The sequence below is a fragment of the Mercenaria mercenaria genome, chromosome 2, assembly GCF_021730395.1.
Source record: "Mercenaria mercenaria strain notata chromosome 2, MADL_Memer_1, whole genome shotgun sequence".
In the NCBI taxonomy this organism is placed as follows: Eukaryota; Metazoa; Mollusca; class Bivalvia; order Venerida; family Veneridae; genus Mercenaria; species Mercenaria mercenaria.
In genome coordinates, this window is record NC_069362.1 from 39,005,337 (window position 1) to 39,027,179 (window position 21,843).

Sequence of the window (21,843 nt, forward strand, 5' to 3'; positions counted from 1 at the left end):
TTAATATAGCTTGGGATTATATCGGTATGACCGTGAGAATATTAGAGTAAAAATAAATAAATAAATAATGTGGTTAGCTTTTCTAAAAAATTTAAGGATTGTCATTAATTCTTGATAGACATTTGTTTCGAATTCTAACATACAGCTGTTACATATTTATTTTGAAGGGCTTTACTTCTAAGGTTACTTGTGTCAGGTAACATGTTATTTTGGATGGTATTCACGGGGGATAACAGCATATATAACTGTTTTTGGTGGCTGCTGCCACCAGTGTTAAAAAGAATACTCTGTTTGAGAATTCTTGTCAGTTCTTAAGACCATCCTAACAACACAACCAAAAATAGTTCCAGGCTTTCCAGGGAAATGATTATCTACACAACGTGCAGAATATGCAATGCTACAATATATGCCTTAATACCATTTTTAATGTAAATTCGGCAACTAAAATCAATACAAACTGAAATCAACATTTTAATTAAAACAACCACGTGTATGAATACAAATATGCAAATTTATGATCACGTGAATAAACGTTGACCTCATGTCACCTGAACTGAGCGATGATATTGATTAGCTATTGCAAGTACTGCCCTAGAGGTCACGTAGCTTATAACGTAGAAAAGATAGAAAGCTAGCCAGGAATCCAGACTGACAATTCAAACATGTTTCCTAACCGCATTGTCACATGTATAACTCCCGAAATATAAGACTGTATTTGATAAAGAACGATAACTTCTAATAGCAATAATCTACAGATAATCCACGGCTAAAAATAGAAATGGAATTTCAACGGAAAAGTTCCCGAACATTTCCGGTCTATAGACAATACCAGTTTGTACCTACCATAGCTTTTCCAGCAAGTTGTAACAATTTTCAAGAATGTCAGAATAAACATTGGCTTCATGACTGGCAATGAAAAAAGGATTAATTTTGAAACCAAAGCTGAATATTTTGCCCCCCCCCCCCCCCCCCCCCCCCCCCCCCCCCAAAAAAAAAAAAAAGTTCTTCTCAGGTTTATATTAAGAATTCCTCAAATGTCACTTTCTTTGTAATATTTTGCACATTGATTAGCAGCCACCATCAGCGCTTTGAGCGCTTTGATTTTTTTTTTTTTTTTTCAATTGTTCCCCATTGACAGTGTCACTGTTTGTTTTGTAATTAAAGATTATTATAAAATATCATAGTTGTAAATATAAGATTTATAAGCAGGTATGTTTTAGGCCAATTCCAACATCGCGTATCATATTGTTCTTAACAATTCTTTAAAATTATCAAATTGTATTACAACATACTTGGCTGTTCAGGACAAGTTTATCATTTGTGTAGCAAATTTAGAAGGTTGTCGCAGGAACAGGTAATACTGGGTTTAGCTGATCTATACCAGTTGTCCGTTAAGTTATATATATATCTATATTTTGAAAAAAAAAAGAAAAGAAATAAATAAAAAAAAAAAATTTCGTTGTCTTATTTTTGGTCTGGTCTGAGTAGGCGAATTGTCAACACCAAATCATATTCAAATAAATCATATAACACATGTCAACGATATAAATTTGTATCACGATAATCGGTATTCGATGCTTGTAAGTCACATCAGACATCAAAAGAGCAAACCAGTTTTAAGCTTCTGCTTAATAAAGGTCAATTGTAGCCGCAGTCTAAAACTTCTGGAATTCTTTTAGAAATGCGACACAACATTGTCTAAGTTTTGACAGGGTTACAACGGGTTTTTAAATCAGTGTATATAGAATTTACAAATTAGTCAAAATTATTCGATGTTCAGATTCTTTTATATTTATGACAGGGCAATCTTAGCGAGTAGGGATATTGCCTGTTATGAAAACTTATCTCAATAATTCCTGGGATCGCGCAAAATTTGTTGGATTAAGATCATCATTACCGAATTTGCTATATGAACAATTTAAGTCTAAATTCATTAAATATTTCTTTGAATTGACAAAACTTAACTGATACTTTTACTAAAGACAGACATGTCAACGTCATTTATAGGCATTGGATTGAATCTGTATTCGTGTGCGTGTTGAAGATTTTGAAACACCATAAGTTTCAAGTTTATTCATAAGTTCTCAGTTATATACATACAAAAATACGAGATAAATACAAGTTTTCAAAGAAAACATTTCATTTAGTCACGCAAATATGAAAGCAACACATTGACTTTGTTATGAGGAAACTATTTATAGATATTCAAACACTATTACAAGGTTTAAATTAGGTCAGATTATGTTAGTCAGAGAAGTGTGTCACTAACCGAAGCGAAGTGTAATATTGAAATAGACACGTGCTTGCCTGACCATTTATTCATAATGGGACTTCAGTGCGATTGTGCAATCTATTTATAGAATGGTTTGTTGGTGCTACTGGACCGAGGAAATCTATTGTATGTACTATTAAGATTTGTATAGAAGTGTACTGTATTATATGGTCATACCTAATACGACTAATTTCCGAACTCATTGAAAAGAGACAGTTTTTATCGCCTAAATTAATGGGGTAAAATGTTGGATTCAGATTTTAAATTGATTGATTGGGACATAATTCTTTAACTCAAATTTGTATTCAAAGGAAATAAATTTTACCTAATCTATTACTTATTTCGTTCAAAGTTTGAACCTGAGTTGTATTATACACCATTATCCTGAAAACAACGATTTGGTTAAAAGTTTTTTCTAGATGAAAAGGTCTCATACACAGGTTTAACGTGATTTAATTTAATCTGTACGTGATGTTGGCAAGATTTGCCGTGCATGTCATGCCTGTTAAGTTGCCAATTTATTTATATTTAAAGTTACATGGTTCAATTAGGTTCGTTTATAGAACAAATGTAATTGTGATAAAGGTACTATATTTGATTTAAAAAATCTTACTCAGAATTTTTGGGGGATAAATTTTGGCAAATTTATTGTGGCCGAGAAAAATTCTGTCGACCGCGGGGGCGATCGGGCGTGCTTAGGAACGTTGTCATAGTATGGATGTTACTGTGTAAAAGGTATTGCTCTAGTGCTCTGGCAATATCTGACTAGCCTTGCTTAAATGTGTCATAGCCTTGCTTATGTCATAGCCTTGCTCATTACAGCCTTGCTTAGAATTACAGTACGTTGCCTTGCTCCGTTGGTCCGCTAAATATTCCTTCATTACTTTGGCAGCCAACTGTCGAGTTATGGGGAATGTTTAATTATTGTGGTGTACTGTAGCCTTGCTCATTATAGTATTTGCCTTGTTTAGAATTAGAGTATGTTGCCTTGCTCCGTTGGTCCGCTAAATATTGTGGTGTACTGTAGCCTTGCTCGCTTTGCTTAGAATCACAGTACGTTGCCTTGCTCCGTTGGTCCGCTAAATATTGTGGTGTACTGTAGCCTTTTCCTCCCTTTGCTTAGAAACACAGTATGTTGCTTTGCTCCGTTGGTACGCTAAATATTCCTCATTACTTTGACAGCCAACCGTCGAGTTATGGGGGTGTTTGGTTTACTTTGGTGTACTGTGGTATCCCTTGCGTTCGTGTGGTGCTGATTGTTGCTTCCACAGCAAACCATGGAGTGATGATGTGGTGCTTTACGGGCGCGTCTGGTTTCCTCCCCGTCGACAGGGTTACTACAAACAATGGAGTGGCCAAACTTTGCCATACTATTTATAATAACTTTTATATATAAGTGTGAATTACATAATTAAAGTTGTTGCTTGCAGTATCATATGCACCTATAATCTGTATAGCCTATGTGAATGTCATAATACCTAAAATGTATAAATAAACATGTAGTAAACTGTGAATATTGCAGTTGTTTCTTGTGTAGAATTTCGGGTAGTAAAATAAATTACTATGAAAACTGCATTTTAGACATTTTCTATTTTGAGTTTTTCATGACAAATTGTATGTTGCTAAAAATATGGCAGCTGAGTATTCTACGTACAGGTGGCTACCCCTCAGAACACGATAAACCGTTCTGAGATCTTAACATTTGAGTACCAATATGAGAACTTATGTTTGTTTGTTTTTGACACAAGGGCAGGCATCAGATAATAAGCCATAGTTTGCTTCCTTGTTCAAAAATAAGATTTTTATAAATATTTGGGTCCCGTAATGTCCTGTCTCATTCAGACCTGGACGGTAATTAAAGCTTAATTTCCCTTACCTCTGATCTGTCTGTCGGCATGAATACAGAATCCATCAAGCCTTGGTGAATTCCTGAAATATATATAAAAATATATAATATTATCGAATATACAATGTACAAAGAACAGTTTTTGAACAAAATAGAAAATATATAAAAGTTAAGTGATCAACCGGTTATACATTGTGACATTTCGTCAATTAAATCTGTTCTAAGAGAAGTAAACTACAGTTTTATCATTTTTTAATATATTACAATTTTCAAAGACAAAACATTTCCTTTTATCTCCAGCAGCAGTAGGTAACTGAGCGCACCATGAGAAAACCAAAATAGTGCGTTTGCGACCAGCATGGATCCAGACCAGCCTGCACATCTGCGCAGTCTAATCAGGAGCCATGCTGTTTGCTAATGGTTTCTCTTATTGCAATAGGCTTTGAAAGCAAACAGCACGGATCCTAACCAGACTGCATGGATGCGCAGGCTGGTCTGGATCCATGCTGGTCACAAAGCCACTATGTAGGTTCTCTCATTTTTCCTGCGCATCCACTCAGTCTGGTCAGGATCCATGCTGGTCACAAAGCCAGTATGTTGGTTTTCTCATGTCGCGGCTCAAATGTTTCTGAGCTAAGTAAACTAAAACCTGGGTTTGCTTCTAAGCATAAGAATATGTAATCTAAATTGTACCCAAAGTAAAATAAATACCTCTATTACCAGGGTGGTCAATAAACTCCCAAGTGTTACTATTTTTATTTCCGAAGTCTATTTTAAGAAATATCTTTTAAGCATATTAAAAGAGATTTTATATTTGCTACCATACTGATCACCCTGCTATAACATGCATGTGTAAGAAAATTATGAAACAGATAATTGTGTATTACAAACACATTAAAAACACTACACAGAATAAGATAATGTCATAGCGATGTTCTATGGGTACACAAACAATAATTTCCATAGCAAATCTATGACCCTTTACAGGCTCCCATCCCTATGTTTGTTTATATGTACATATACCAGTTTTCTTCATTGAGAGGGAAGTAACTCCAGCAAGTTGTTTCTACATTGACGTTTTTACTGCCCCTGGCTCAAAACATAGGTAAAGTTCAGCAATCAGATCAAATTGTGCTATTTCAGAGGCTCAAAATTTTCTAATAAAATTTTTCCTGTATTTATATAAAAACAGTAAGAATGCAGCCAGGGAACCAGGCTAGAACTGAGCATGTAGTTATCACTTTTGAACAGCTTGTGATTATTACTCAAATAAAGATAAACAATTGATGAAAACTGTGATCCACCTAGTTATGTGAAATTTCAAAGCTTGCACGCTATTGCAAATGCATCAAAATGAACATTTGTAACAGTTCTTTGAAAATGGTAGGTTTTTTAAGTCACTTGACTGTCCGTAAGTTGGGCCCCTTTAGGCAGTCCTTTTCCCGGAATTCAATGTTTGTATCAGTATACTGACACTAGTCTTGTTGTGTAAAGTAATATACACATTTTACAAGCTGTTCAATTTTCATGTTTAACAACTCTTTCTTTCTATGATTTGATTTTTGTTTTTCAAAACGTAATTCTAAGCCTTAAGTACTGAAGAATACCATATTGTGATTTTTATGGTGTCTTCAGTCTTTCAACTATTGGAAATATGAAGCAAATTCATCAAGTAATTACACTAAAGAGATACAGTGAAAGTGCTTCAAAACTTCAAAAAATCAACGAGCTGCGTTCAATAAACGCTTGATGCCCCCAGTGGCATCTATGTTGATACAAAGCAAGTCCAAAACGAGGTCGAGGTCAAACTGAGGTCAGGCGATGTCTGAAGATGAGGAATGGTCACAGGTTTCATCTGTATTAGTATCAATTCATTCTTGTAAGTGGTATTGATGCTAGACGAAACAGTCCCATTTGGTTAACCAAGAGGTGGCCCATATTAAAGCAACCTAAGTCCAAAATGAGGTCAAGGTCAAATTGAGTCAGGTTATGTTTGAAGATGAGGAATGGTCACAGGTTACATCTGTATTAGTATCAATTCATTCTTGTAAGCGATACTGATGCTAGACGAAACGGTCCCATTTGGTTAACCAAGAGATGGCCCATATTAAAGCAACCCAAGTCCAAAATGAGGTCAAGGTCAAATTGAGGTCAGGTTATGTTTGAAGATGAGGAATGGTCACAGGTTACATCTGTATTAGTATCAATTCATTCTTGTAAGCGGTACTGATGCTAGACGAAACGGTCCCATTTGGTTAACCAAGAGATGGCCCATATTAAAGCAACCTAAGTCCAAAATGCGGTCAAGGTCAAATTGAGGTCAGGTTATGTTTGAAGATGAGGAATGGTCACAGGTTACATCTGTATTAGTATCAATTCATTCTTGTAAGCGGTACTGATGCTAGACGAAACAGTCCAATTTGGTTAACCAAGAGATGGCCCATATAAAGCAACTAAAGTCCAAAATAAGGTCAAAGTCAAACTGAGGTCAGCTGATGTCTGAAGATGAGGAATGGTCACAGGTTACATATGTATTAGTATCAAGTCATTCTAGTAAGGGGTACTGATGTTAGATGAAACGGTCCCATTTGGTTAACCTCGTATGTACGGACGGACAGGTCGATCACTATATGCCTCCTGCATCAGTAGATGCCGGGGGCATAAAAACAAGGGCATCAATGGAGATAGGGATACCTTGGACAGTAGGATAATTCTACATGTGCTGCACAGAGTGAGCTTTGTGAAACCTGCCACTAAAATAGCCTGAGAGTAAAAGTGAATGTGACTCCAACATCAAGGCAAAAACAGCAGTTCTTATTAAAGTTATACATTTGGAAACAAGAGTACCAAACTGTCAAGATATAATTTTGCCTGTCACAGATATTGACTTTCTACTTTTCTACCCAAATTTGGAGAGTACAGGACAAGAACTACTCAAGTTACAGAGCTGACACATAACTTGTGCAATTTTGAGTAATTAAAGGGCAATAACTCAAGAACACAGGCTTGATACAACATGTATCAAATCTGGACAAAATATTATGCCCATAAACACTGACAAGATTTGATTAGCACTTGATAAGAAATGCTCATACTGGGGAACAGATATAGTTTGTAGGCATCAGCATGTTACCAGCATACCCACCCCAGATAATCCCTTGTACCTCCCTTTTCACATATAAAATGGATATGTAATGGCCACTGGGGTAGAGTCAAGGGACAGTACACAAGAAAAAACTCAACATGCCTGTAAATACAATTTCTTCCCCTGTAGACCTCAAAACCACAAGAGGGTTTACTTCCTACAAAAAACATGTATTTCTTAGAGTAAGCACAGCAAAATATTATTCCCTAAATTGAGGAAATTGTAAGAACTTTATCCAGTCATGTAAGTATGAATACCAATAGAAAATACTGCATAATAATAATAATAATAATAATATTAATAATAGAAGTCAGATAAATGGTACATATATTTAAGTTCAAGTTTATTTTAATTTCGATCTTACAAAGTCTTAGTCTCTTACATATTTCATAGTGCTGTGGCTACAAAAATATCATTTCCTTAAGAAGTTTTGATTGAACACAGAGTTCAAGCTAAAAAGAGTGTAACTGAATGTTTGTATTGAAAATAGGCCTTACATAATGGCATATAGACATTTTAATAGTTGACAATTATACTGATTTTTTTTCAGTATGTATCATATTCCTGACTACCAAGAGAACCTGTCTCTGAGACTGTCTGAGGTTCTTGATGGTATTGGAGTAAATAAGCAAATGATACTCAAGAGGAGAAGGTCAGCCCTAGTGGAAGAAACTATGGAGACAATAACATACAGGCCTTTACTCAATCAGTCAATTCATAGGTTTGGCAGTCGTTCTGAGGGCACAACAACAACAGGACTTCATTCAGATTTTGACCATCTATACTGTAGACATGATTGTAATGTGATACAGGACTATGCAGAATGGAAACACAGCTTCACTAATCTGTTGATGATCCAGGATAATACAACATCCCCAGGTTACTGTCTACTTCAACAGATCCACAGTGATGTACCTCTTCCTGGTACATATGTTCCAGATAAGAACTCTGTTACAGACGCAAGTGGGAGGGTGTTGCTAAAGAATACTTTATGTAGAGATATTATGCCTGCAGGTGCTGTACAGCATGGTCCATCATGGGCTCAACAGGGAGGACCTGGATTTGCAGATGCCGACAGTGTTCCTGCCTTCCATTGTAATTCATGGCCATATGAAGCAAAAGCCTGGTTAGACAGACAAGGAATAGGAAATTGGCCTACTGCAGATATGAAGAGATTTGCAGCAAGTAATGGATGTTTTGTTGTTCCTGTTGGAAGTAAAGTCGGCCAATATCCCACCCTTGAATGGAGAATTTCTACCTCACAAGCAGAGAGATGTTTAATGTTTAGTTTAAACATTACACAAATACGCTCTTATGTGTTGATGAAAATGATTCTGAAAACATTTCTTCAACATGCTGGTGAAGGTCACATTTCAAGTTTTATGTGTAAAACAGTTCTGCTGCATTGCATTGAAAAAACACATTCAAATGCATGGCAGGAAAATAATTTATTTACATGTTTATCATGCTGTTTACATGTACTATACAACTGTTTACAACAAGGAAACTGCCCACATTTCATTACACCCAGAAATAACCTGATGGGAGGACAGTTTTCAGCTGAAGTCAAAGCTCTGTTGCTAGAAAGGCTCTTTCACTTAATACAAAGTGATGGTGAAGCATTGCTTGAGGTTCAGATTGATGACCTCGGTCAAAGACTACAAACCAAACTGAGCATGTTATATCAGATACCAGGAAATATTCCTTCTAAAAAGGAAAAATGTCTCAGGATTTCAGGAGGATTATTACGACAGACAGCTCAGACAATCACTCATTGTACTAGTGAAATGTTATCAAAAATAATTCATAACAGTCCTGTAACAACTGCACAGAACTTGCTCAATGTCTTAATGAATTACGAGAGATGCTATAGAGAAGGAAGTAAGTTAGAACAGAGAGCAAGCAGTCTACTAGTGCCGTCAATCTGCTCAACACTGGGAAATATAATAGCCTCTATAAATATTCAGACATACAACAACATACCTCCCAAAGCACTGGTATGGTTATTTGCAGGTTTGAATTCTGATGTCACTTCTGGTAAACTGAAACTTGCATCTGTTCTACACAGAGTGGGAAATATGTTAGAAACAGAATTAATATTAAGAGATACAGTGGGACATTATGTCCTCTATAAAGTTGAGCCTGTATGTGGCTGCTATGAATTTAGCAGATACACGTTGCTGAGAATGTTTGCAGAAGTGGCAAATCATGAAAGTGAAAAAGCTGTAAGAAATGTCTGTGCACTTTGTGTCAAGTTCATCCCTGCTGAGATTCATTGTGTTCCAAAGGAACTGCAGTATGAAATGTACCGATCAACTCAAGATGACTTGCTGCATAGAAATGAAGATGAGGACTACTGGATGGATTGGGCAGTGGTAGATTCTCTCCCTTACCTCTATTTTCTACAATACAAGACCTACAGACACCTTCAGAGGTTTGATGATCAGCAACTAGCACTTGCTAATCTTGCTAAAACAATTACTGAAACAGGGAGAAACCTTGGTCACAGGGAAACAATCCTGAATCTACTGGGACAGTGCATGGAGCAGGAGAACCAACCTAACAAAGCTTTATACTGCTATATGATGTCACTGAAGGTCAGAGAAAGAAATAACATAGCGAAAGTCCACATCTGTAGGCTTTTAGCAAATTTAGTGGGAGCCCAATCATGAGATTTTAGACTGACTTTAATCTAAATCTACCTATCACCTTTACTAGTGGGTCAAAATTTTGTTTCTAAGCTGCAATATCTAAGCATACCTTATGTTGGAAATAACGCGCTAACGTAAAGTACTTTGATGCCAATGTCTGCATTACGTTACATACGTCATATCCTATGTTTTTGTATGATGGTTAAAAGGGAGTAACAGAAGTAGAAAACAGCCACAATGTGTTGTACATTTTTTAGTAGTCCCATACCCAGCCGACACTGGTGAAGTGACGAAACAAACATGAAGATAGAGAAGTTGTGTTTGATCTGAGAGGGATATTACAGAGTTATTTCCAATCAGTTAGCAAAAATCGAAAGCAGCAAAGGAGAATGCGAAATGAATAGAGTTCAACAACATTATCGATGCGATATCGCAGAAACTAGAAGTAACCAAATCACTCAATGAGAAGATTCTAGATTCAAAGTTATTTAAGGATTTGCCCTTACACATGCAAACTACATTCAAGCAGTTGATTTGTCGAAAGAGATTTGGACATAAAATAATTCATACAAGCTTTGCTTAATCTACCAGCCCATGTCATACACTTCAGAGCATAAGAAACTATGTAGACAAGTAAGAGGCTAATATTTGAGGGCTAGAGTCACTTTGCCGATGCCAGAGTATGTACAGAACCCTATTAGAGCCAGTGATTATGGATAAACTTCCATTGGATGTGCGCAGATTTATTGCGAAGACATGGTCAGTGACAATCCTGCATTGTTGGAAATTTACAGAAAAGTTTATACTTCGTATGACATTAATGGAATGATGGCAGGCCCAAGGAGCAAGAGTTACTAGGAGCACAGCGTCTTATTCACGCCGACAATCTAAATCTAAAACTGAAATAGACAGAAACCGACATAAATTACATACAGGGATTATAAACAGTGTATTTACTGCAAAGAAAATCATCATGCCAAGGACCGTTCAAAGTCCCGGATGGAAAACGTTAAAAACATTTATAAGAAGAAAGTGGTGCTTGTTGCTATTTTAAAAATCATAAGTCGTAAGTGGCTGAACTTTTGATGTCTGAAATGTAAAAGGAAACACCACACTAGCATTTGTGAAAATAGTCCAGATACAAGAGTAAATATAGAGCAAGATAATAAAGCAGCCACATTTATGCCTGCGGCAGTATTTTGCATTCTACAATTGAAACCAACCACAATTTTATCAACTAGCACGCCGTTGCAACAACCGGTGCTGGAGGGAAATGCCATGCAAGCAATATGTTGTCGATGAAGGGGACACTACAGCGTTCATTCTATTGGAGAAGCTCGTCAAACACTAAAACTAAACCCATCGTAGCGTCATCGTCTAGCAATATTTGGGAGACCAATCACAGAGATCTGAGACACTTGAATCAACATTATATTACCTTAAGATGCTGGAGCCAATATTCCCTTCAAGTGATGATTTTCCTGACAATTGCTGTCTCCTTACGTGTATATTTGATATATGGTCTGCCTGTTACCACATCTAAGAAACCTGAAGTGTAGGCATAATCAAATAGATAAGACAGTTGATATTTATACTGATAGGAGCTGTACATTATACACGTAGTTAAACCAGATGAATTCGAGGTAACGAGCCTACAGATAAGTTCAACATAGTTATTAATGTTAGGTACCATTAATAACCAGAGTTAGACACAGTCTTTTTTTGCCTTGAACGTGAAACTGAGATAAAGACCGATTTGGAAAGAGTAATATAGACACTAAAGTACTTAAACTACCATTGGAATTAAGACCCAGCCACTCTCCATACAAACTATGAAGTAACCAAGAGAAGAACTGAATCCCTGATAAGATGATTACGATTAGAGTCCAAGATCCTTGAGAAGTATGCAGAGATAATACAAGAACAAGGAGAAAGATTTCATTGGAAAACTTGACAAAGAATCAGATATTCATCAAGAAAACAGTTCCCAATCATGCAGTTCTAGAAAGATTCCGCACCTGCCATTCCTATAGTAATACATGATAGTTGAGAATAAGATTCATTCACAGGGTTAGAACAGATGCTTGACTCAAACCACCACCTCAATGCCCTATCACGAATTCTAGTAAAATTTGACTTGAAAGTTGGAGCTTTTAGCAGTTATAGAGAAATCAATCCTGAATGTAGCTAGAAAAGAAGACACAGATTATATGCAAGATTTAATGGTTAGTGACAAAGTAAACCAGATAGCCCGTAAGGTTTAGAGTTATCACAAACCAACAGAAATTTTATAAAACGAACAACATCGTTAGATTTTGCCATGAACCATTACATGTTCTGTCCGTACTGTCCGTACTGAATATTTGAAAAGTTGTCCCCTTTGAAAATAAAGCCCATTTGTAAAGAATATAAATATAAACAATCGCTGAAAACTTGGTACAACCTAGTTATGGTTGTGAAATTTCAAACACTCGCTACGCTATTCTAATCATGCTACAAAAAAACATGAGTTAACATTCCTTGAAAATGGTGAGTTTTTAAAAGCGCTTGACTGTCTGAAGGGCCTGTTTAAACAGTTCTTTTTTCGGTAATTTAAATGGATTAATTATCAGTTATACGGTACACTTGTTTTGTTGAGTATATAAGTAATATAAGCATCATTACAAAACAAAAAAATGCCCTAGAATACTAATACATAAAATGAATTCCGAAATAAAAAAGACTGCCTTAAATGGACCCACTTGGCAGTCAAAGCCTTCAGAATTCCCAAATTTACAAAGAACTGTACACATGTAGTTTGATTCATTTGCAATCGAATGCGAGTGTTGAAAATTTCACATATTAAGTGGAAACAAGATTCGTCCCAGCAATTTTTATTTTTATTTTTTACAAATGATTCATTTTCAAGAGGGGACAACTTATCAAGATATTTTCAGTAAGAATTTGACTCGAAATGTATAGTATTAAGTTATAAATAGTAATCGATGTGATTCGTTATAAAAAATATTCTGTGTTTTGGTGATAACCATAAACCTACTTAATATAATCGGCATACAGATTCAAAGCAGCTTTATTCGATGTAACTTGCTTACCATTTATACTCAGTGCTACACTACTCAAGCATCTTGACAACACGCTAACAGCTGGGTCAGCAAATTCCTGAAGAGAGACTTATATGAAGACAACATATTATCCAGTTTCTTAACAGAAAATGAAGTTTTGTGGTACTTCTGAGACACAAGAGATCTGATGCTACAAGGAGGATTCAACCTGAGATCATGGGCATCAAATAGTTGATGTGTGCAATTAGCTGCTACAGAAGACAATGTCATTGACAGTGAAAAAGTAATGAAGATTCTAGGCATGCTTTGGACTACTGACACAGACGAGATATCATACCCGAACAGAGATGTTCCAATAGCACCAAATGTGACTAAATGCACTACTTTGCAGTGCACATCCCGAGTATACGACCCACTTGCCTTACTTAACCCAGACTGGTATTAATATGCACAAAAATTGTACCCAAAGACCTATGGAAAGGCAAGTACACATGGGATGAAGTTTTACCAGACGTCTATCAGAAATGGCTCCATATTGCATGTGACGTCAATGACATAATGGAAATGAGAATCCCACACCATCTCTTCAATTCATCCAATACAACTGAAAATACCCAACAGCAGATGACACTATCCTACACATTTTTGTTGATGCAAGTGTGCAAGCTTGCGGTGCGACAGCTAGCTTACCTTTGCAGACGACAAGAATCAACTCTAGTAATGGCAAAATCATATGTGGCGCCATTGAAGAAAATCACATTACTGAAGATAGAAGTAATGGCAACCGTGATCGGAGCATGTTTAGCGAGACACATTCTTCAAGCGATAGACGTACAAGATGTGACATTATGGTCGGACAGTCGAATCCTGTTACAATGGCTGAGCATCTCAAGACCAGTAAACAGATTCCTCCAAAATAGAGTTACAGAGATAAGAGACCTAACCTCGAACTGGAAGTGCAAATACTGTCCAACAAAACAAATCCTGCTGACCTTCTCAGAAGAAGTATCACAGCACTCCAGTTCAGAGACAATCAGCAATGGATGAATGTCCAGACTTGTAAACTAGCCAAACTCAGTAAACCCTCACCATGGCAACCTTGACAGACGAGACGCAGGAAAAAGATGAACACCCACTTCCAGGCAGTCCACTTCAAGATGGTCTACACAATTTAACAGACTTGTCTGGTCACAGCAGCTATATAAAACTTATTCGAGTCACTGCATAAATCCTTAGATTTACCAACTGCAGAGCCATTGCCACATGGCAAAGAAACCCTTTAAACATTACAGAACTACAGAACACAGAGCATATTTGGCTACAGAATTGCCAGCACACTGTATATGCCAGAGAAATATCCAGCTAGAAGACCACTGAGAAGACAGTACCCATAGTGCAACAGTTGAAACTACTTTTTGATGACAGAGGAGATTTACGTTGTGGCGGGAGAATACAAAATGCCCCATTAGAATATGCAACCAACTTCCTGTACTTACTTCTCCCCAAACACACCCTGACAAGCCTGATTGTTCAAGACCTCCATACCTGCCAGCTACATATGGGAGAGAACGCTACCATAACTTACCTATGTCAGAAGTACTGAATCCCTTCCATTTGCAGTTGTGTCCAGACAGAGATATGAAAATGTATGACCTGCAAAAGAATTAATGGTAAACCATACCCAGCCCCAGATCCCCCACCCCTACCAAAATTTCGACTAAAAGACCACCCAATTTATGGTTACAGGAGTGGATTTTACCAGTGCACTACATGTAAAAGATCAACATGGAAATATGAGTAAAGCATGCATATGCCTCTTCACATGCACTTCTACCAGAGCATTACATCTAGATGTCGTCCTGACTATGACTGAAAGTTCCTTCATGCAAGCATTCAGAAGATTTTGCATCACAAAATCATTACCAAACATAATGGTTTCTGACAATGTGGCTACATACCAGGCAGCATCAAGGCTCTGCATATTCGATTCCCAGTCCATGAAAGCAAGAAGGAACACAATGGTATTTCATCCCAGCTAGAGCCCCATGGTATGGTGGATAGTGGGAACGCCTGATAGGTTTAACAAAGAACATGCTAAAAAAGTTCTTGCACGTCGATGCATTAATTTAGAAGAACTTCAGACGATAACAACAGAAGTAAAAACTGAACTCAACAATAGACCGATTACATATGTGACATCAGATGATTCAGATCCACAACTATTAACGTCGGCACACTTATTATACGGTTGGCAGGTGAAGAGTTTACCAATAAAGAATGTACTTATCAAATCGGTATCAGATCAAGCAGTAGGCAACCATTCCAGTATTACCAGATGAGCCAGGGTACAGAAGGAACTAATTGAGCACTTCAGGGAACGGTGGCACCATGAGTATTTAATGGTGTTGCGTTAGTATCAATGAGTGATGGGTAACAACCAGCAGAAGATATCAAAAGGTGACGTGATACAGATCCATAATGACACACCCAGTGCATGGTGGAGATAAGGTGTGATACATGAACTTATATATTATGGGAAAGTCATCACGGACTAATTCTTGCAGCCAAAGTAAAATGGAATAGTGGAATTTCAGTGAGACCAATGGTAAAACTGTATCCGTTGGAAACTAGGTGACACCATGTCTATCGGTAAAAGACAAAGTGATTTAGTGTTCCAAATTCTTGAGTTTGAATGTCAGTGAAAGTTTAGCGAGACTCTGAGACTTTAAGATTTCTGTGAGCTTAAATAGTGATGAATTTTCATATCAGTGTTATCAAATGAGAGACATTAACATGACAGAGTTAAGATATAATTTATAGCAAAAGAGTGCTTTATCACTATTTATGTACGATGGGTGGTCATACATCGGGCGTAATAATTTCACAAGGGTGCAGCCCAAGTGAAATTATTTCGGACGACGTATAATCGCCCATGTGTATAAATAGTGATAAAGCACTCTTTTGCTATAAATTTTTTCATTCTTAAATGTTCTTTATTGTAAAATTTATATCAAATACAGTCGAGACTGCCTTAACAACCCCCTGAATTTAGCGACTCCCTGTCATATGCGACCCTATTTTATGCTCCGGAAGCAATTTACTATTAAAAGAGTCTGAATTAAGCAACCCCCTGCCTTACGCGACAAGCGACTGTGAAATCGGGCTCCCGAATCGATATTTAGACCGTTTTCAGTGACTTTGAGACGCTCCCTCGCAAGTTTTTACATGCTAGAGTTACCGTTCTTTATCTCGTGTGAAGTTGTCTGAGACGAGAACTTATTTGTTTACAAAAAATGGCTGATGAAAAACATAAAAAATAACTGTTTTGACATTAGAACAGCGCGTTAAGGCACTTGAATTGCTCGATTAGGGAAAACTAGCGTGTAAAGTCGCTGAAAAATTCGGAGTCGGTGCATAAATTAACTTTATTCCTAGTGAAACAAAAATATGGCAGTATTTAACAGGAAACGACGAAGTAAACACAGATTAAAGATGCAGTCAATAATCAAATAAATGTCAATGAACAATTAGTACACAAAAATATAAATATCATAAACCTCAGTGTGTAAACAGTTCAAATGGAACATTTATATTTTACTGCTCCCCTTTATTTTCTTGCCAGATCATGAGCTTAAATTTGTTTTATCAACATCATGCGAATGATGCAAATTATTTGAAATTTATATTTTATCAATATGCAATTAAAGAAATAGTATTTAATCATTTTCCACTCCTACCTTAAAAGAGGCCAATATATAAGTATCCGATATTCATGTACTCTAATTGGAAAAAAATATATGAAACCAGCGTCATCCTGTTAAGTGAGACTGTTTTAAGAGACTCCCTGTCATATGTGACCTTTTTCGCTGCTTCCCAAAGTCGGTCTCTTAAAACAGTCTCGACTGTATAATGGACCTGTCTCTTCGCGCAAGCATGACGCCAATAGTAGTCTTTGTTTATACACGTCAGGGCCAGAAATGGTAATACGTCTTGCAGCAGAGTTCAGTTCGGGTAAAAATTATTGCGAATTATTCAGCAAAGCGAATAACTAACACAGTATGTTTGTAAATTAATCAACACATTTATGCAATCTGACATTTGGTTTACTTTGTTCAGGCCCCTATGACCTTGACCTTTAATAGTGACCCCAAAATCAATTGGGCTCATCTCCTCTGCATGACCAACCATCCTATGAAGTTTCAACATTCTGGGTGAAATGGTTCTCAAGTTTTTTATTAGAAGTGGTTTTCCATGTACAGGCCCGTGACCTTGACCTTTAATGGAGTGACCCAAAAAGCAATAGGGGTTGTGTACTCCATAAACCTTGCCACCCTATAAAGTTTGAAGATTCTAGGTCTAATGGTTCTCCAGTTATTGATCGGAAATGAAGTGTGACGTACCTACGGACACATGGACGGGACAAAAAAAAAAATTCTTATCAGCACCAAGCACTGCATACGATAACAAGTTATGTTTGTGAAACCTTACACGAATGTTTGTGAAATATCTGTTTTTATTTAATTTGTGAAATTTAAAAATTTCAAAGAAAGTTCTGTATATCCTACTCCTATTTTAGAATAAGTTGACAACCCTTTTTCATTTTCACTAAAACTTTTTATTTTCATGAAAACTTCAAACTTAATAGTTATCATGTTATCTTTTCCCAGTAGTGGGCACTATTTTGACATTTTTTTCTCAATGACCAGATAATATTTTTTGTAAAAATTTTCAATAAAATAAAATAAAATAATTTTTTTTCGTGAAAATGTTCATTCTTTTCACCAAAGTTATCTGGTTTATATGATATGCAGACATATGCCACCATATATTATGGAATGATTGATGATAAATATCTGTTACAATCTCATCTGTTTCACACATATGATAAATGCATTGACAAATAAATGATAAAAAACAATATATTGGATTTAATTAAACTGTTAAAGTACATTTATTTAGTTGTTGGGTTTAACGTCACATCGACACAATTACTGGTAATATGGCAACTTTCCAGCTTTGGCAGTGTAGGAAGACCCCAGGTTTGAACCTTAACCGCTCGGCCACGGAGGCCCCCAACAAAACAAGAGGACCATGATGGTCCTGAATCACTCACCTGTCCCCACGTGACCCAGTTTTGAACCGAGTATGATGTCGTTTTTTCTATTACTTGACATAGAGACCTAGTTTTTGAGCTCATGTGACCCAGTTATGAACTTGATATCATCAAGATAAAAATTCTGACCAATTTTCATGAAGATCCATTGAAAAATATGGCCTCTAGAGAGGTCACAAGGTTTTTCTATTATTTCACCTAATGACCTAGTTTTTGAAAGCAAGTGACCCAGTTTTGAAGTTGACCTAGATATCATCAAGGTGAACATTCTCACCAATTATCATAAAGATCCATTGAAAACTAGAGATGCTTTTGAGAAAAGCGCATGTCTCCCACAACTGCCCCTATGAAAAATGTCTAGTGTCTCTAGATGGCTTAGATGAGTGGATCCAATCAGTAATTCAAGTGCCATAAATCAAAAAAGCCTGGGCGGATTTGGCTAGTTATCGAACTTGGCTAAGGTCTTATGGCCAAACACATTTTGTTTAAGTTTGGTGAAGTTCGGATGAGAAATGTTCGACTTAGAATGCGGACAAGAGTAAAAAGGCAGATTTTTCAGTAATTCAAGGGCCGTAACTCCAAAATGCCTAGACCGATTTGGCTAGTTATTGAACTTGACTGAGGTCTCATGGTCAAACCTTTGTTCAAGTTTGGAGAAGTCGATAAAATGTTCGACTAGAATGCGGACAAGAGTAAAAAGGCGATTTTTCAATAATTCAAGGGCTGTAACTCAAAATGCCTGGACGATTTGTAGTATTGAACTTGTGAGTCTCATGGTCAAACACATTTGTTCAAGTTTGGTGAGGATTGGATGAGAAATGTTTGACTTAGAGTGCGGACAAGCTTTGTGACAGACATACACACAGACTGGAGTAAATCAATATGTCTCCCACACCACTGTGTGGTGGGAGACATAAATATGGCCTCTAGAGAGGTCAAAAGGTTTTTCTATTTTTAGATATACTGACCTAGTTTTTGACCAAAGTTGACCCAGTTTCAAACTTGACCTAGATATCATCAAGATGAACACCCAGACCAATTTTCATACAGATCCCATGAAAAATATGGCCTCTAGAGAGGTCACAATTTTTTTTTATTATTTGACCTACTGACCTAGTTTTCGATGGCATGTGACACAGTTTCAAACTTGACCTAGATATCATCAAGGTGAACATTCCCACCAATTTTCATGAAGATCCATTCAAAAGTATGGCCTCTAGAGAGGTCACAAGGTTTTTCTATTTTTAGACCTACTGACCTAGTTTTTGACTGCAGTTGACCCAGTTTCGAACTTGAACTAGATATCATCAAGATGAACATTCAAACCAACTTTCATACAGATTCCATGAAAAATATGGCCTCTAGAGAGGTCACAAGGTTTTTATATTATTTGACCTAGTGACCTAGTTTTTGATGGCACGTGACCCAGTTTCGAACTTGACCTAGATATTATCAAGGTGAACATTCTGACCAATTTTCATGAAGATCTATTTTTAGACCTACTGACCTAGTTTTTGATCGCAAGTGACCCAGTTTTGAACTTGACCTAGATATCATCAAGGTGAACATTCTGACCAATTTTCATAAAGATCCCATGAAAAATGTGACCTCTAGAGTGGTCACAAGCGAAAGTTTACGGACGCAGGACGGACGATGGACGCTGCACGATCACAAAAGCTCACCTTGTCACTTTGTGACAGGTGAGCTAAAAAAGTGACAAAAACTGCCCTATCATGTGAAAACTTCCAAATTGTTGAGCTGAAAATACAACCATACCCTTTATCACTATGAAATTATCTTACACTATAGTATTAACCACTGTAACATCAAGCGTGCATGGACAAGTATGAAAACAGGAACAACAACAACAACAACAACTGATACTACCAACCTTCTGAGAGCAATACAAGGAAATAAATTTATATGTAAATTTTTGGGTAAAAAAAAAATCAGAATTATTATAACCTAATATAGCTACAAATGCCAGTCAGAGAAATTTATTTGATTTTGTAGGGTTTAATGTAACAATGACACAATTTTAGGTCATATGGCGACTTTCGAGCTTTTAATGGTGGAGGAAGACTCCAGTTGCCCCTCATGTGCATCATTTCATCAAAGGCAGGAACCTGGGTAGAACCACCAACCTCCCATTAGCCAGCTTGATAGCTTCCTCACAGTCATGAAGAATTGAAAACCCTCATTAAGGCTCAAAACCGCACTAGTGAGGGGCAAGTGATTCCAAGCCAGCGACCTTAACCACTCGGCCATGAAGGCCCCCATCAAAGGCATTAAACACAACAGTTTTTTGTATATTGCAGAAAATAGGCCAATAAGGTACTTGTTTTATGGGGAAAATACTGATGTCAATTAAACTTTCTTTCTTTATTTTGTCCAGTTTAAAGGTAGTTCTGCATAGTCAGCTAAATGTTTTTCTACAATTTAAAATTTGACTGATTAGAAAAATTTGGACCTCGAATGAGTTTTCATTATCGTCGACAATGGGAAAATCCCATTTTTTCGTCACATTTTCACATTAGAATTTTTTCCACAATGTAGATTTTAACTAGAAGATGCTTTTGAGGAAATCACATGTCTCCCCCAAAAGCACAGTCATAGGCAAGAAGTCAATAGCCCCAGGAGCCAAAGTCAAAATGACTCTGATGGTTGGCTAAGTGATTGAAATGTAATAGCGATCATCTAGGTCACCTATATATGGAAATGGTTTTCAATGTTCAGGTCTTTGTGGTCATGGAGGGGAGGGGGGTGGGGGCGGGGTAGACGTACTACTCAATAAGTCTAATCATCCAAGTAAGTGTCAAGGTTACTGGTCAAGTGGCTTTTCAAGTTATAGATCGGGAACAGTTTTCATGACTCAGGGCCCTGTGAGCTTGACCTTTGACCTACAAACATTAAAATCAATAGGGGTCATCTACTCTGCATGTCCAAACATCCTAAGAAGTTTCAAGGTTCTGGGTGTAGTGGTTTTCAAGTAATGGATCGGAAACTGTTTTCATGTTTCATGGCCCTGTGAGCTTAACCTTTGACCTTCTGATGCCAAAGTCATTTGGGATCATCTGCTTGGCATGTCAAATGATACTTTGAAGTTTCAAGGTTCTGAGTCAAGAGGTTCTCAAGTTATTATTCAGAAATGGTTTTCCGTGTTCTGGACCCTCTGACCTTGGCCTTTGACCAAGTGACTTCAAAGTCAACAGGGGTCACTCGGCATGTCCAATCAACGTGTGAAGTTTCAAGATTCTGGGTCAAGTGGTTCTTAAGTAATGAATCAGAATTGGTTTTCCATGTTCTGACCCCTTTGACCTTGAACTTTGAAATAGTGACCCCAAGATCAGTAGGAGTTATCTACTCTGCATGTTTAAACATTCTATCAAGTTTCAGTTTTCTGGGTCAAGTTGTTCTCAATTGATCGGAAATGGTTTTCTATATTCTTGCCCCTGTGACCTTGACCTACTGAGTGACCCCAAATATATAGGGGCCATCTACTTGGCATATCCAATCATCCTACGAAGTTTCAACCTATGCATAGAGCAGTTCTCAAGTTATTGATTGGAAATTGTTTTCCATGGTCTGGACCCTGTGACCTTGACCTTTGATGGAGTGACCTTCAATGCAATTGGGGTCATCTACTGTAAGCTATCACTTTATGAAATTTGAAGGTTCTGCATCAAACAGTTCTCAATTTATTAATTTGGAAAGGTGTTCTATGCTCTGGCCCTGAGACCCTGACCTTTGACCT

At 37.1% G+C, this 21,843-nt stretch overlaps 1 protein-coding gene across 2 annotated transcripts in view; it reads right to left on the reverse strand.

Annotated features, from left to right (window-relative positions):
* The window catches only part of LOC128554415 (protein CLEC16A-like), a 181,945-nt gene that overhangs the window by 95,861 nt on the left and 64,241 nt on the right, over nucleotides 1–21,843 (reverse strand). For both annotated transcript variants that reach the window (XM_053535705.1, XM_053535701.1), the window contains exon 14: nucleotides 4,149–4,201. In XM_053535705.1, coding sequence (XP_053391680.1) covers nucleotides 4,149–4,201 — 53 coding nt within the window. The remainder of the gene's footprint in view (nucleotides 1–4,148; nucleotides 4,202–21,843) is intronic.